The sequence below is a fragment of the Lucilia cuprina genome, chromosome 4 (assembly GCF_022045245.1).
Source record: "Lucilia cuprina isolate Lc7/37 chromosome 4, ASM2204524v1, whole genome shotgun sequence".
NCBI lineage: Eukaryota > Metazoa > Arthropoda > Insecta > Diptera > Calliphoridae > Lucilia > Lucilia cuprina.
Window position 1 is genome coordinate 95041740 of NC_060952.1, and position 14898 is coordinate 95056637.

Below are 14898 nucleotides of genomic sequence, written 5' to 3' on the forward strand. Positions count from 1 at the left end.
TAAACATAAAAGTTAAACTTAGTTTAAACGAAAAGAATTCTTAAACAATTTTCAATTCATTTTCTTTTTAACTTCAAAAAACAACATATTTTTTTTTAATTAAATTTAATTTTAAACATCAAATTTTATTTATAACCCTTAAACATGCCATTTCTATTAAAAAAAACTTCACATAAGAATTTTAATAATTTTTTTTTGATTTTAGAAAAAGATTGCAGAATGAAAAGAAAATTAAACCTTTATTAAGGTATTTTACTCAAATATTAAAAACATTAAAAATTCCCCTTCTTTTATTATTTGCAATTTAATTTATGTTTTTTTTTTAATAAATTTAATTAACAACTGACCTTGATCTTACAACGAAAATAAAGGAAACAAGGCATTATCTATTTCACAAAACAACAAACGCACACACACACACACGATATTAAGAAAACATGTTTACAATTATAAAGTCAGGCTTAAAAAAACAAAACAGATATTTAATTATAAAAATTAATTCATAAATATTCCTGCCTTAAACAAAACACCAGAAAGAAAAACCAGACATGAGAACTTTAAGACAGAAAGACAGACAGCTAAGCTAGCAAAAGTAACGACATGCAGCAGTAGTTATTACAAAAAACAAAGTCTACAAAACCCCCTCGACTTAAAACTACTTAAAAGATTTCAACAATTAATACCTTCACGACAAACAAAACACAGCAAATGAAAACATATTAAAGAAGACTGGTAAACAGCCAGACCAACAGACATGTAAACCCTTTTTTACACGATAAACTCTAATAATAATGTAAAAACTACAAAATCCAAATTAAAAAAAAAATAAATAAATAACAAAAAAATGGGTCTAGGGAGTATAAAGTCTAAATTTCCCTTTACATTTTTCTCTTAACAACAAACTGCAAATAACAAATCAATTGTGAAAAATTTTCAAAAACAACAACAACAAACTTTAAAAGAACAAAAAGTCTAGTGAAAAAAGGAAAAATAAAATAAAAAATCAAAACTACAAATATCAAAAGTTTTATTTTTCAGACACGAAGAAGAAAAGGTATAATGGATTGGTTGGTGGGGTTCATATAAAAGTATAAATAAGTTTTCTATCCAATTGTTAGTTTTAAGGAAAAACGAGCCTGTCAGTCAAAGAATTGTAACTACAACAAATAACCCAAACAGCCAGCCATCCAGCCAGCCATTGAGACATCCAGTCAGTCAGTCAACCAACCAAACAAACAAACAGCCAGCCAAATACAGCCCAGCTAAGCAACCATCCAAGACAAAAACATAAAGTGGTCAACAAGCCAGAAACAATTGCCAGCGACGAACATCAACATCAACAACAACAACAACAAACACAAAATATTTTTGTATAAATAATAAAAAAAAATATATATAAAAAGGGAGAAATGCAAATATACGAGCATAACGTAATACTTTGTACTCCCGGTATTTTAAGTCGTTGTTGTCGTCATCATCAGTGTTTGTTTGTCAAGGCACTGTGGTTAGAAACTTTAAAAATGTTTGTAAACTTTTAAATAGATGAGCGAAACGAAATGAGCTTTCTTTTCTCTTTTAGAATCTTTTCATATTTACTTTATAGAATAGACTACTTATAGAGTAGACACTGGTCTATCTTATGTAGATGATAGAGTATAATCCCGTTAACTTTAAAGAGTACACTCAAGTCTATCTTATAGAGTACATTATAGTCTACTTTATAGACTACACTGTTGTCTACTTCATAGAATACACAATCGTTTACGACATGAAGTAGACTATCGTCTATCGTACTCTATACACTTTCGTCTACTTCTTAGAATAGACTCTCATCTGCTTTATAGAGAACACTTCCGCCGTATATATAGAGTAAACTGTCGCCTACTTCATAGAATACACTCTGTTCTGCTTTATGAAGAAAACTTTTGATTGAAAACACTTTCACTTTCTATTTTATTAAGTCCAATCTCGTCCACTTCATAGAATGGACTCTCTTCTCATTTACTTTATAGAGTACACTCTCGCTTACTTCATACAATAGAATCTCTTCTGCTTTAAAGTATGTATGTTGCTTTATGGAGAACACTTTCGTCTTTTTTCATTGAGAACACCTTTACATACTTTTGTGAGTACAATCTCGACCACTTCATAGAATGGACTCTCTTCTGCTTTGTAGTGTTACTTTATAGAGTACACTATCGCCTATTTCATATAATATAATCCCTTCTGCTTTAAAGAGAACACACTCGTCGTCTTTAAAGAGTATAATATCAACTACTTTACAATGTATATTCTCGTTTACTCTCTTCTGCTTTATAAAAAACAGTCTCATTTATTTTATAGAGTATACTCTTGTCTACTTCATAGAATAGATACTCGTATGTTATATAGAGTACATTCTTGTCTACTTTATAGAGTACTCTGTCGCCTAGTTCATAGAATAGACAATTTCCTGCTTTATAGAGAGTGTCTTCTTTAAAGAGTACACTCTTATCCACTTTATAAAGTGCAAACTCTTTAATTTTATAGAGTACATTCTTGTCTACTTTATAGAGTACACTGTTGTCTAGTTCATAGAATAGACAATTTTCTGCTTAATGGATAGTGTCTTCTTTAAAGAGTACACTCTTATCCACTTTATAGAGTGCAAACTCTTTTAGAGAACATTATCGTTTTCTTTATAGAGTAAACTTTCTTCTACTTTACACCGACGTCTACTTTATAGAATATACTCTCTTACACTTCATCTTCTTTATAGAGTGAACTCTCGTTTACTTTATTGAATGTATAGACTCTCATCTACTTTATAGATGAGAGTCACTTCACTAAGATCCTTAAGAATACTTTAAAAAAGAAAAGAGCAATTTCCATTTCGTAAAGGTAGTCTCTATTCAACACCACTGTTTCTTTACTTTATTGGTAACTGGATGTCGTCGTCGACGTTGTTGTTATTGTTATGTTGTACTTAAAAAAGCAAGTTTATACTTTGCTGTTGTTGTTTTTTTTTTTTTTTTGTTTCTTCTTATAAAATTTTCTCGTCAAGACACTTATATTACACACTATACGAAGAGCATTTTTTGAGGTGGAAAAAAGCAGGCTTAAATACAACAAAACAAAAATATATATAAAGGTATTAAGGCTTTTTGTTGCCAGTAATAATCGTCAAAAGGTGCAACGTATAAAAAAAATTGTATTAAAAACAAAAACAACTACAACAACAACAGCAACTTCAACAATAATAACATTCAGAAGGCTTTAAAATAATAAACAATTATCTACCGCACACAAATGCTTAAGGAGATTGTAAAGTGAGCGTAAGGAATGTGAACAACAACAAAGAAGAAGTAGCAGCAGCAACAACAACGGAATTAGCGACAACCACGTTGACAACATTCAACTCTACAGTTTAAAAGGAGAGCATTTCCTATGACAGTAACAAATCAAGTGCTTACTTTATAGATTACAGTTAATCTACTTTTGGATAACATGGTCTTTTTTGTGGCTTTAAGTAGTCTAAAGAGGATATACTTTTGCTAAACATATTATGGTTAGTTAGACAATGAATGTCGAAGTCAGTACCTGGCATGATGCCCTGGGTACACTTGACAACGGTCAACCATCACCCCTGAATCCTTCAATGAAGAACTAAAATGGCAATTTTTGTACATGGATTGGGCCGGTCTTTTAACTTACTCTTCCCGCCACTACGTGGATCAAGCAACTGACCAGCCAGGACAAAGTCCTGCGGGCAACTGGCCACCCGAAGTGTGGTGCTCTGGTTCGACCTATTTTATATATTGGAAAACCCCTCTATTCCCCGGGATTGCAATAACACCAAGGTGGAGGCTTAACCAAGGTAACATGCCCTCGGGGGAACTAGTCATTAAACTGTTAATTATAGATCACTTAAGTAACTGCAGTTACATTACTAAACTGATTACAAATACATAGTTATGTATATGTCGAGATAGTAAAGCCGAAATTTCTGAAAGGTTAACAATTCATAATAAATAGAAAGTAGTATTTTACACTATCCACCAAATAGTCTTCTAGTAATGTATAAAGAGACCACTTACTTGCTAATTCTTAAATATATAGTTAAATTAGCTTGTTTTTGTTTAGATACAATGACAGTTCGGTTATTGAACAACGTAGCAATACCTAATAAAACGTAGAAGAAGAAAAAAAAAACAACACCGAGAGTTAAGTCAAGTACGTGTAATGGAGACACACATAAAATCGTCATCATACATTTTTTTTTTCCATTTTGCACAAAATTAAAAGAAAAACAATAATAAAAAGAAGGAAAAATAACATAACAGCCAGGAATTACACACACTTAAAAAACAGAGTTCGTAAAAAACGACAACAAACAAAAAAGGAAAACAAACAAAAAAACTTTAATGAAAAATATACAACAATTCAATCATTTTTGTAAGAGTTTGTATGTGTGTGTGTGTGTTATTATTTGATCGGGGGTCTGAGGGGGAGAAAGTAGCTAAAATTAAAATAAATTTAATATATCTTGGCAGAGAAACACGTAATTTGAAGAGAAGAGTGTGCTGGTCATTTACAAAGACTACAGGCTGCGGGTTGGGCCAATCAGAAAAGGATTAAATTTTCTTACAGATGCCGAAATACAAATGCTTAAGTGTATATAATATTTAAACAATAAGCTTTTACGATTCATTAATAAGGGTAACTACTAATTTAACAACTTAACTTTTCCCTTATTTTTGAAAATTTTGAATTGTGCGTAGTTTTTTTTCAAAAGAAGTGTCAATTTTTTATTCAGTTTGTTTGGGTTTCTATAAAATCTTTAGCACCAACTACAAGTGACTTTCTAATATACATTGAATCGCATTGCAAAATAATAAATTATCATTATGATTTTCACCTTTTATGGATCAGTCAGATTTTACAAAAGATTTTACTGAAAATTTCAAAACTGAGATCTTCCAGTGAAGAGTAAAAAAGTTGTACAACTACATATTCATTTAAACAACTTTTACAAAAGTTCTTAAATGGCAGCTTTAATCCACTTTTATCTACAATCGAACAATAATTCGGGGTCAATTCTCTTAGAACTACAGTTTAAATTTCGTGAAGATGTCTGAATAGTAGAAAAAAAGAGAAATTTTTCGTAGACATAAATGTCTGACAATCACGATCATCAGTGACAACCTTGAAAGCTATCTTGGACGTTTCTTCTCATAAATGTTTATAGTCGCGATCAGTACCTTGAAGTCTCTGTCAAAGTAAAGAGTCTTTCTCACATTCAATTTTACACGAATAACTCTTCCTCTTAAAATATCATCGCAAATACTGCACCCGAATTGATTTCGAAACTAAACCGCCAGTTCTTATACATTGCCTTAAATCATTTGATATGATCGATCTAAGGGGAGGACGTTGCTATCTGGTACTACGAGTACAGATTGATTTGGACTGTGTCTTGTGCAAGTTATTGAATGACTCCATTCCGGACGCCACGACAGTTGTAATTGAAATTCAAATCTCAGAAAGATATTGTTTTAAAGATTAATGAATGTTCGTGCTGTTGCCGAGACAGCAGGTTGCCTCAGATCTGAGGCGTCAGTGCAGGTCTTTAGTATGGGACTTAATTTTGAGAATAATTTGATATCACAGAAATGGAATTCAGAATGCAGCATTAGTGTGTAAGCGGACCTCACCTTACCCCCATTTCCGTGCAAATAAATCTTTATCAATGTTTTCGAAGAAATAGATTATGATGATTCCCTGTGTAACCGATAAAGTTCTCTTCATTGTCGGGGTATGTTTCAGGGTTTATACCAGACCTACATATATCAAGTTTTTTTAAGGATTAAAAACATTGACTACTAGACAGGATAACCTTAAACAACGAAAAGCTATTTACGATGTACAGTTATGAAGAGGAATTATTCCTCGGACGTTTATTCTCTTTTGAATGCTTTATGTATAGTAGAGGAAACAAACTTGCCGATAATTTACTATTCAGTGTAGGCCTGGTAATCTATATTTCAACTCCACTGAAAAAGGTGTCAAAGATCTCATTAAAATTTTGACAAATTCTGAAAGGTTTTCAAAGAATTGTGATCGCTAGCTAGAGCAATGTTCAGTTCATTATATGATTACGATTTTTATCGATGTACAGTCCAATAATGAAGAGGAATTATTCCTCGGAAGTTTATTCACTTTTGAATGCTTTATGTATAGGAGAGGAATCAAACTCGCCGGACATTTACTATTCAGTATATGCCTGGTAATCTATATTTCAACTCCACTGAAAATGGAGTCAAAGATCTCATTAAAATTCTGACAAATTCTGAAAGGTTTTCAAAGAATTGTGATCGCCAGCTAGAGTAATGTTCAGTTCATTATATGATAACGATTTTTACCCATGTACAGTCCAATTATGAAGAGGAATTATTCCTCGGAAGTTTATTCCCTTTTGAATGCTTTATGTATAGGAGAGGAATCAAATTCGCCGGGCATTTACTATTCAGTATATGCCTGGTAATCTATATTTCAACTCCACTGAAAATAGAGTCAAAGATCTCGTTAAAATTCTAACAAATTTTGAAAGGTTTTCAAAGAATTGTGATCGCCAGCTAGAGTAATGTTCAGTTCATTATATGATTAGTGGACAACTTAAATTGTTAACTTTCAGTGTTCCAACTCTAATGAAAATTGTGTCTAAAATCTCTTTGGATCCCTATTAACGAAACACGTAATATGGAAACTTGCAAGTTTGTCAGTTTCAGTTATTGCACGTTTGAATTTGTCGTTCATTGATCTAACTGGTCAAAATTAAACCTATAACGATTTCAGCCAAATCATAATTCCAAGAAAGCTAAAATTTTGACAGTCATCATACTTAAAATTAAAAAGTAAACATTTCTTAAAAAATTCTCAGAGTCGAACCCTGATAATCAAATCAATCACAAAACAAACTTTTTTTACATCATCACTCTCTTAACACACTGACAATTAAGATCTGTTTGTTTTTTTTTCTTTGTTTTTCTCATAAAAAATATATTCAAAAATAAACAACAACTTACCATCTCCAGATGAGAGCTGGTTGTAGGAAATGTCAAACTGGAATTTTCATCTTCAACATCATTATCACTATGATCATTATTATTATTATTATCTTCATTATTATTAACATTTTTATGTTGTTCAACATTAATTTTATGATCTATGGTATTATTATGATTAACAGATTTATGATATTCATTAATATTACAGGAGGATGACGAAGAAGAAGAAGTCGAAGCTGTTGATGTTAAACGAGTTGCTGGAGATGCTGCAGAAGACGCAGATAATGAAGGAGATAATGATGAAGACGAGGCGGACGTTGATGATGACAACAACAATTCATTATTTATTGTAGTAGAGGTTTGTTGTTGTAACTCTGGCAACTTGTTATTTAAGCTAGCGGCTGTGGGAAAATGTTCAAGAGGGGCGGGTGGTGTTGGTGTTAATATTGAAAAAGAATTGTTGCTAGTTTCATGTTGTTGTTGCTGCTGTTGTTGTTGTTGTTGTTGTAATTTTAATTTACTTGATGAAGGTAGCATTACTTCAGGTTTATTTATATTTAAATTTTTAAATTTCTTACACGGTCGTTTAGGAAAATTTACTTGCCCCGCAATTAAGCTGGAGCTAATAAGCTTTTTAATGCCTAATGATGCTATTGTTGTTGAAGGTTTTTTATTATCAGCAACAGTTTCCTTAAAGGTATCTGTTAAAGATTTAGAGCTACCGGAGGTATTTTCCAATTTATCTGTTTGAGCCTGATGTTGTTGGCTATGGGTATTGTTTTGTTGTTGTTGCTGTTGGTTTGTGGTGTTTGAAGTAGAAGCTCTACCATTCATATTACGGGTAGCAGCCAACAGCCCCGCACTAGCTGTTGGTCCCCCCTGCTCATCCTCATCATCGTCTTCATGGGGTTTACGACCATTTTTACGTTTTTCCAATTCCACCGAATCATTATTTAAATTTTCTTCCGTTTTCGTTTGCTCCTCCTCATCTTCGGCATTGGCAGCAGCTGTAGCTGCATTTGAATTTGTAGCCGCCGCTGCTGCTGCTCCTCCTGCTGAACTATTAGTTGAGTTTGCTGTTGTGGAAGAAGCTGCCGCCGAGGCTGCTGCTGCCGTTAAAGTATTATTTGGGTCTAATTGTAAAACACTTATCCTTTTACGATTAATCGATTTAGACGGTTTCCCGGGAAACTTAGAACGACCCATAATAAATTTATTGTTTGCATTTGGCGCGTAATTTTTTTGTAATTCCTTGCCTTGCGTTTATTTTGATTTTTGTTTGTAATAAAATTTTTTTTATTGTTTTTGTATAGTTTTTTTACACTCGTTTACACTCGTGTTTGTTATTGTTGATGTCCTGCTTATTAAAGTCTGGCCATGTTGCTTGTTATTCTTTGGCAAACTAAACTCGTTTCTCTAGAGGACAATCAACAATTTTTCCATCTTTATGTTATTTAAGAAAACTTTGTTCGTCTCTCATTTTAAACATTATCTTATTCTCAATTTACAACTCACTCTTGCTACTCTTTCTCTTTTTGTCTTAAGAATGTGTCTTGTGTTGTAATTTTATTTCTCTTTAGTTTTCTTTTCTTTAAGGAATGTGCAACAATGTAATTGCTTCTTAGAGCATTTGTGTGTGAGTGTGTGTTTTAAAAAGAAAGCAGCTGCTTTTTAACTATTTTTTTTTTAGTATGTAAAATAGTTTTTTCTCTTTGTTATTGGCTTGGTTATGTTGCGTGACCACCACCACCAATAACACCTTTTTTACATTTTATTTAATGTTGTTGTTTTTATGTTGCAGATGTTGTTGGTCCTTTAAAAATACAAGAAACACCTTTAAACTAATTGCCTGTACAGTTTAATTATATCATTATAAATTAATTTGACAGAAGGACCAAATAAAAACGTTAAAATAAATAAACCCAAGAGAGTGTAATAGATGGTTATACAAAAATAAAGAGAGTGCATTTAATATGTAGTGTTAACAATTCTGGGTTAAATAGAGCGTGTCTCCTGGAGGAGACAATCAGTTTTTGGACAAACCAATTGGGAACCAATCTTAATATCTTTTCAAATATCTATCTATCTATCTATCTATCTATCTATCTATCTATCTATCTATCTATCTATATATCTATCTATCTATCTATCTATCTATCTATCTATCTATCTATCTATCTATCTATCTATCTATCTATCTATCTATCTATCCATCTATCTATCTATCTATCTATCTATCTATCTATCTATCTATCTATCTATCTATCTATTCAGATTCCTAATTAGTGTTAAAATCATATTTCAGTAAGAAAAATTTGACAACAATAGTGTCAATAATTCTATAAATCATTAAAAAACTAACAAGTTAAAGTATTACTTAAAGCTTTATTATTCAACTTGTTGACAACACTTTTTATTTATTTGTAAACATAGAGCTATTACAAACACTCTCTATTATATATTTTGCACGTGCTTTTTTATTGTTATCAAAACATGTTTTATTTGTGGGAAGAAGGGGGGTCTTTCTCTCTTTTTTTCTTTACACTCAATATTACCCTCTTTTTGGGTAGAACTCTATCTCACTCTCTTGGGTTTTATTATTACTTGTTTTAAGAAATTTTCTACTTACTGCAACTTGCTTTCATATTTTCTTCTTTAATGAAATTTATGTTGTTGTTTTATTGCTGTTTTTTCTGCACTGTTCTTGTTGTTGTTCCTGCTAATATCAAACTCTTTTGATTTGATTTTTGTTCATTTAAGTGGTTTTTCAACTTTATTAACCCATTGGTTAGATACGTTAAAAAGAGTACTTTTTAAACTACTACTTTATTTAACAGAGAGAAAAAAACAACTTTTCCTTTGTATGTTGTTGTTGCTGCTATTTTCTTAAGGTATTTTGATAAAAGAAATAACTCTTTTGCTGATTTTTCACCTTTGTTTTAGATATTCTTGATTTTTCTACTGACAGTTGTGTTAGTTTTTATTGGTTGTAGTTGTTGTTATTAGTAAACTGTCTGCTGCTGCTTGTTGTGGGGTTTAGTTTTATGATGGGTTTTTCTTTTTAACCTTTTTTGTTTTGGTTTAAGTGGTTGTTTTCTTTTTGAATTTTTTTCAGTTGCTGCGTATTTTAATGATTTTATGACGCGTTCTTTTTTTTCTGTCCTTTTTAGTGTTGTTGTAACTTTATATTTTGCGCATTTGTTTTTTCTCAATTGTTTTGCGTTTTAAGCAAAATTTTCTGCTTAAAAGTACAGACGTTTTTTAAGGGTTTTTTCCAAAAAAAGTTTACAATACAGCCAGCAAGTATAACAAATTACAACAAGACGTTGACAAAATAGTCATGTTGTTGTTGTAAATAAAAGAAGAAGAAAAGAGAAAAAATATATTTATTAGTTTTTCAATTTTAGTTACGTCTTTTCTTAATTCAAACAAATTTTTTTAAGAATTATCAAGTGAGTAATGAAGCAAAGCTGTGCAGTAGTTGTGTTTGTTATTACTGGTGGAGGATGAGAGAGTGAGTGAGTAAGAATGTGATGATGTTGATGAAAAGTGTATGCGTTTGTGTGGAGAAGTGATGTGAGAAGATGATGATGTGTGATGGGATAGAGAGATAATTAGTAATAAAAAAATATTGCTGGATGAAGAGAAGATGTTGTATAGTAAGTGGAAAGAGGCAAGTTGTTGTTTTTTTTTTGTAGTTATAGTTGTTGAGATTTTAAAGCGCCATTTCCAAATAGCAATAAATAATAGACAAAAATAAAGGGGGAATAGTAATACAATAAACTTAAAAACTAAAAGAACATTATTTTTCTTTATAACAATAATAATGATAATAATGAACATTTGCCTTAAATTTAATAATGATGTTGAAGATATTATGTGTATATGTGTGTGTGTGTATTATGACTAAGCATGTAGCAATTTTTATTGTGTGTCTTTTCTTTTTGTTGTTCCTGTTTCTAAAGTTTGTTGTGGGGGAACAATTTTGGGGTGGTTAAGTTTTAAAAAGTAAAAAGCATATAAAAAGAAAAATAAAATAATAAATTGTGTCTTAAAATCTGAATGAAGAGGGGAGTGGGTTTTATAAGAAAAACATGTAGAAAACTTGTTTGTTTTTTCTGACGTTTCTTGTTAGTCAGGGGGAGTGTAAAACAAATAGCAAAATGTTGACGTTCAACTTAAACTCGCCACATGTGTTAGTTTTTTGACATGAAAATTATCAAAGAAAAAGACATTAAATGACAGGGATGGGAAAAACAATAAATTTTGTATGTTTTTAAAACAAAATATTTTGTTAGCTCTTGAAATTGCAGACTTTGGTCTGGACCATAGATTAATCTAAAGTCTGGACTATATATAACAAGATTATAGTTCGGAATATAGACAAGACTATAGTCTGTACTATAGACAAGACTATAGTCTGGACTATAGACAAGATTATAGCCTGGACTATAGACAAGACTATAGTCTGGACTATAGAGAAGACTATAATATGGACTATAAACAAGGCTATAGTCTGCACTATAGACTGGCCTACAGACTATAGTCTGGACTATAGACACGACTATAGTCTGGACTATAGACACGACTATAGTCTGGACTATAGACAAGACTATAATCTGCACTATAAACAAGACCATAGTCTGCACTATAGACTAGACTATAGTTTGGACTATAGACAAGACTATAGTCTGGACTATAGACAAGACTATAGTCTGGACTATAGACAAGACTATAGACTGGATTAGAGACATGATTATAGTCTGGACTATAGACAAGACTACAGTATGGACTTTAGACAAGACTATAGTCTGGACTATAGACAAGACTATAGTCTGGACTATAGACAAGACTATAGTCAAGACTATAGACAAGACTATAGTCAAGACTATAGACAAGACTATAGTCAAGACTATAGACAAAACTGTAGTCTTGACTATAGTCTGGATTAGAGACAAGATTGTAGTCTGGACTATAGTCAAGACAAGACTATAGTATGGACAATATACTAGACTATAGTCTGGACTATAGACAAGACTATAGCCTGGACTTTAGACAAGACTATAGTCTGGAGTATAGACCAGACTATAATGCACACTATAGACAATATAGGACTGGTTTATGGACAAGTCTTTTTCCCAGTTTTGCCACAAAAAACCGACAACAATTTCCCTACATATCTGGCAAGGCTGCAAAAAAGCATGTTTTAATTTAATACAGCATAATAAAGTGAATGTAACTAAAGAAAACTAAAAAAAAAACTAATCCAAGTAAAAGAGTGAGGGAGCAGGAAAACTATTTCTTAGCCAAAACAAAAGGGGGAAACTTTAAACAAGGAAATTAACCAGAGTATGAGAGAAAAATACAAAAAGGTAAACAAAAAAGAAAAGAGTTTCAAACACAGGGAGCTTGTTTAAAAGTATTAGTTAATCTGAGATGGGAGTAAGAGGGATAAGGTATATTTATGCATGTATAAAGGAATGAGTGTAAATATAAGCAAATAAACAAGTAAACATAAGCATGCATGTTTAAGGTAAATAATAAGAGTAAGAGAAGAAAAAAAAAACTTAAATAAAAATAATATGTAATATGAAAAAAATGTATGTAATGTTTTCATAACATGTTTTGTTGCATATTGTTGTTGTAGTTTGATAATAATGACGATGTTGATGTTGTTGTTAAAGCTTGTTAATCTTGTCAACTGTACGCGATTTGTTTCAATTTTATTTTGTTTTTCTTGCTGTTGTTGCTGTTATTATTTTTGCTCTTTTGTTGCTTTAAAGAAAATTTTTTGTTTTGTTGTTGTTGTACTTAACCATGTTTGGTATGATTTAGTTTGTAATTGAAAAATCAAGTGAAAGAGAATAGATTATTTTTCTACAAGATATTTGGAAAAAGAAAAGGAAAAATATTTTGTTGCTGTTAATTTTATGATGATTGAATGAGTGTTTGTGTGTGTGCGCAAACATGTGTGGTTTTCTTTTGTTTGTTGTAGATTTACTTGCGTTATTAAATGGTTTCTGGTGGCGTATAAGTGTTAAGAAAAATATTCATTTAAATTTTTTACTAGTAAAATGAACACAAAGAATAAAATGTATGAATTTAAGTTTGTGTTAATCTGAGTAAAAAACTATGATAGTTTTTACTACAGAAAACTTAATTTTTGCAGAACATCAATTGATCTTTGAAATCTAAGTTTTTCTTTAAATAAACGTTTAGTATAACAGTTTTTTTGAAAGAAAATCTTCTGCAAAACAGTTTTATCTTTAAAAACTATTTAGTATATAAGTTTTTTCTATAGAAATACATCAGTATGAAAGTTTTTTTTATAGGAAAACTACAGTATAATCTTTTTTCTTAAAAAACTTGTTAGTATAACAGTTTATTCTATAAAAATTTTCTAGTATAACAGTTTTTTCTCCGAAAACTTGTTATTTTAAAAATATTCTAATAGAAAATTTCCAATATAATAGTATTTTATGTTAAAATTTGTTTTAGTATAACAGTTTTACTTATATAAAGGTAAAATATAACAGTTTTTCTTTAAAATGGTAGTTTTTTTGTAGAACAACAGATTATCTTTAAAGTCCGAGTCTTTTCTTTAAATAAACGTTTAGTATAACAGTTTTTTGAAAGAAAGTCTTCTGCAACATAGTTTTATCTTCATATATTATTTAGTATTAAAGTTTTTTCTATAGAAATACATTAGTATAACAGTTTTTCTACAGAAAAACTTCAGTATAATCTTTTTTTCTTAGAAAACTTGTTAGTATAACAGTTAGTTCTAAAAAATTTTCAAATATAAGAAAATCTTCTGCAACATAGTTTTATATTTAAAAATTATTTAGTATTAAAGTTTTTTCTATAGAAATACATCAGTATAACAGTTTTTCTACAGGAAAACTTCATTATAATCTTTTTTTCTTAGAAAACCTGTTAGTATAACATTTAGTTCTAAAAAAATTTTCTCGTATAACAGTTTTTTTTAAAAACTATTTAGTATATTTTTTTCTATAGAAATACATCTGTATAACAGTTTTTCTATAGGAAAACTTCAGCATAACCACGTTTTCTTAAAAAACTTGTTAGTATAACAGTTTATTCTATAAAAATTTTCTAGTATAAAAGTTTTTCTGCGAAAACTTGATTTTTTAATAATATTCCAATAGAAAATTTGTAGTATAACAGTTTTTTATGTTCCATTTTTTTAGTATAACACTTTTATTTATAAAAAATTTAAATATAACAATTTTTCCTTAAAAAAACTTTTGAGTATAATAATCATTTTTACATAAAATTTCCAGTATAACAGTTTCTTTGAAATATTTCTTTTTGAATGTTACTTTAAAATTTTCTCTCTCTCTTAAAGAACGCATACCTTTAAACCACTGTCTCAACACTCAATTGCAAAACAAACAAACGATTAAAAACGAAAAAAAAATAATAACAAAATAAAACTGAAAGAAAAAACACCGACTTATAATAACTAAATATCTAACGAAAAGCGTGAAAACATTTTACAAAAACGACTTAAACACTGTAAAGTAAATTGAGTATGAGATGATTGATTAAAAAATGTGGCTAAAGCGCAGCGCAAAAAACGGAATCACTAATACACATGCAAAAGTTATACACACTTACAGACAAAAGATCGAAAAAACACAGACAGACAAAGGCAAGTAAAACCCAGTAAGTCTGGAGAAACAGAACAGGTTTAAAAAATTTAAGTAAAATATAAGTATGTAATTGATTAATTACATTTTTGATTACTTAGCTACTTAAAAGAAATCATAGACTACACACTAGCTTACCAGTGTAGTGTAAAGTAAACAATTAACAACTTTTGCCATTA

At 30.3% G+C, this 14898-nt stretch overlaps 1 protein-coding gene across 2 annotated transcripts in view; it reads right to left on the reverse strand.

Annotated features, from left to right (window-relative positions):
* Positions 1 to 14898, reverse strand: part of LOC111676545 (histone-lysine N-methyltransferase trithorax) — a 55768-nt gene that overhangs the window by 15241 nt on the left and 25629 nt on the right. Inside the window, exons 2-3 of one of the 2 annotated variants that reach the window (XM_046949166.1) lie at positions 9676 to 10284; positions 7065 to 8859 (exon numbers count right to left, since the gene is read on the reverse strand). In XM_046949166.1, coding sequence (XP_046805122.1) covers positions 7065 to 8252 — 1188 coding nt within the window. In that variant the 5' untranslated portion in view covers positions 8253 to 8859; positions 9676 to 10284. Of the gene's footprint in view, positions 1 to 7064; positions 8860 to 9675; positions 10288 to 14898 lie in introns of both variants that reach the window. The other variant, XM_046949167.1, reaches the window with a different exon arrangement.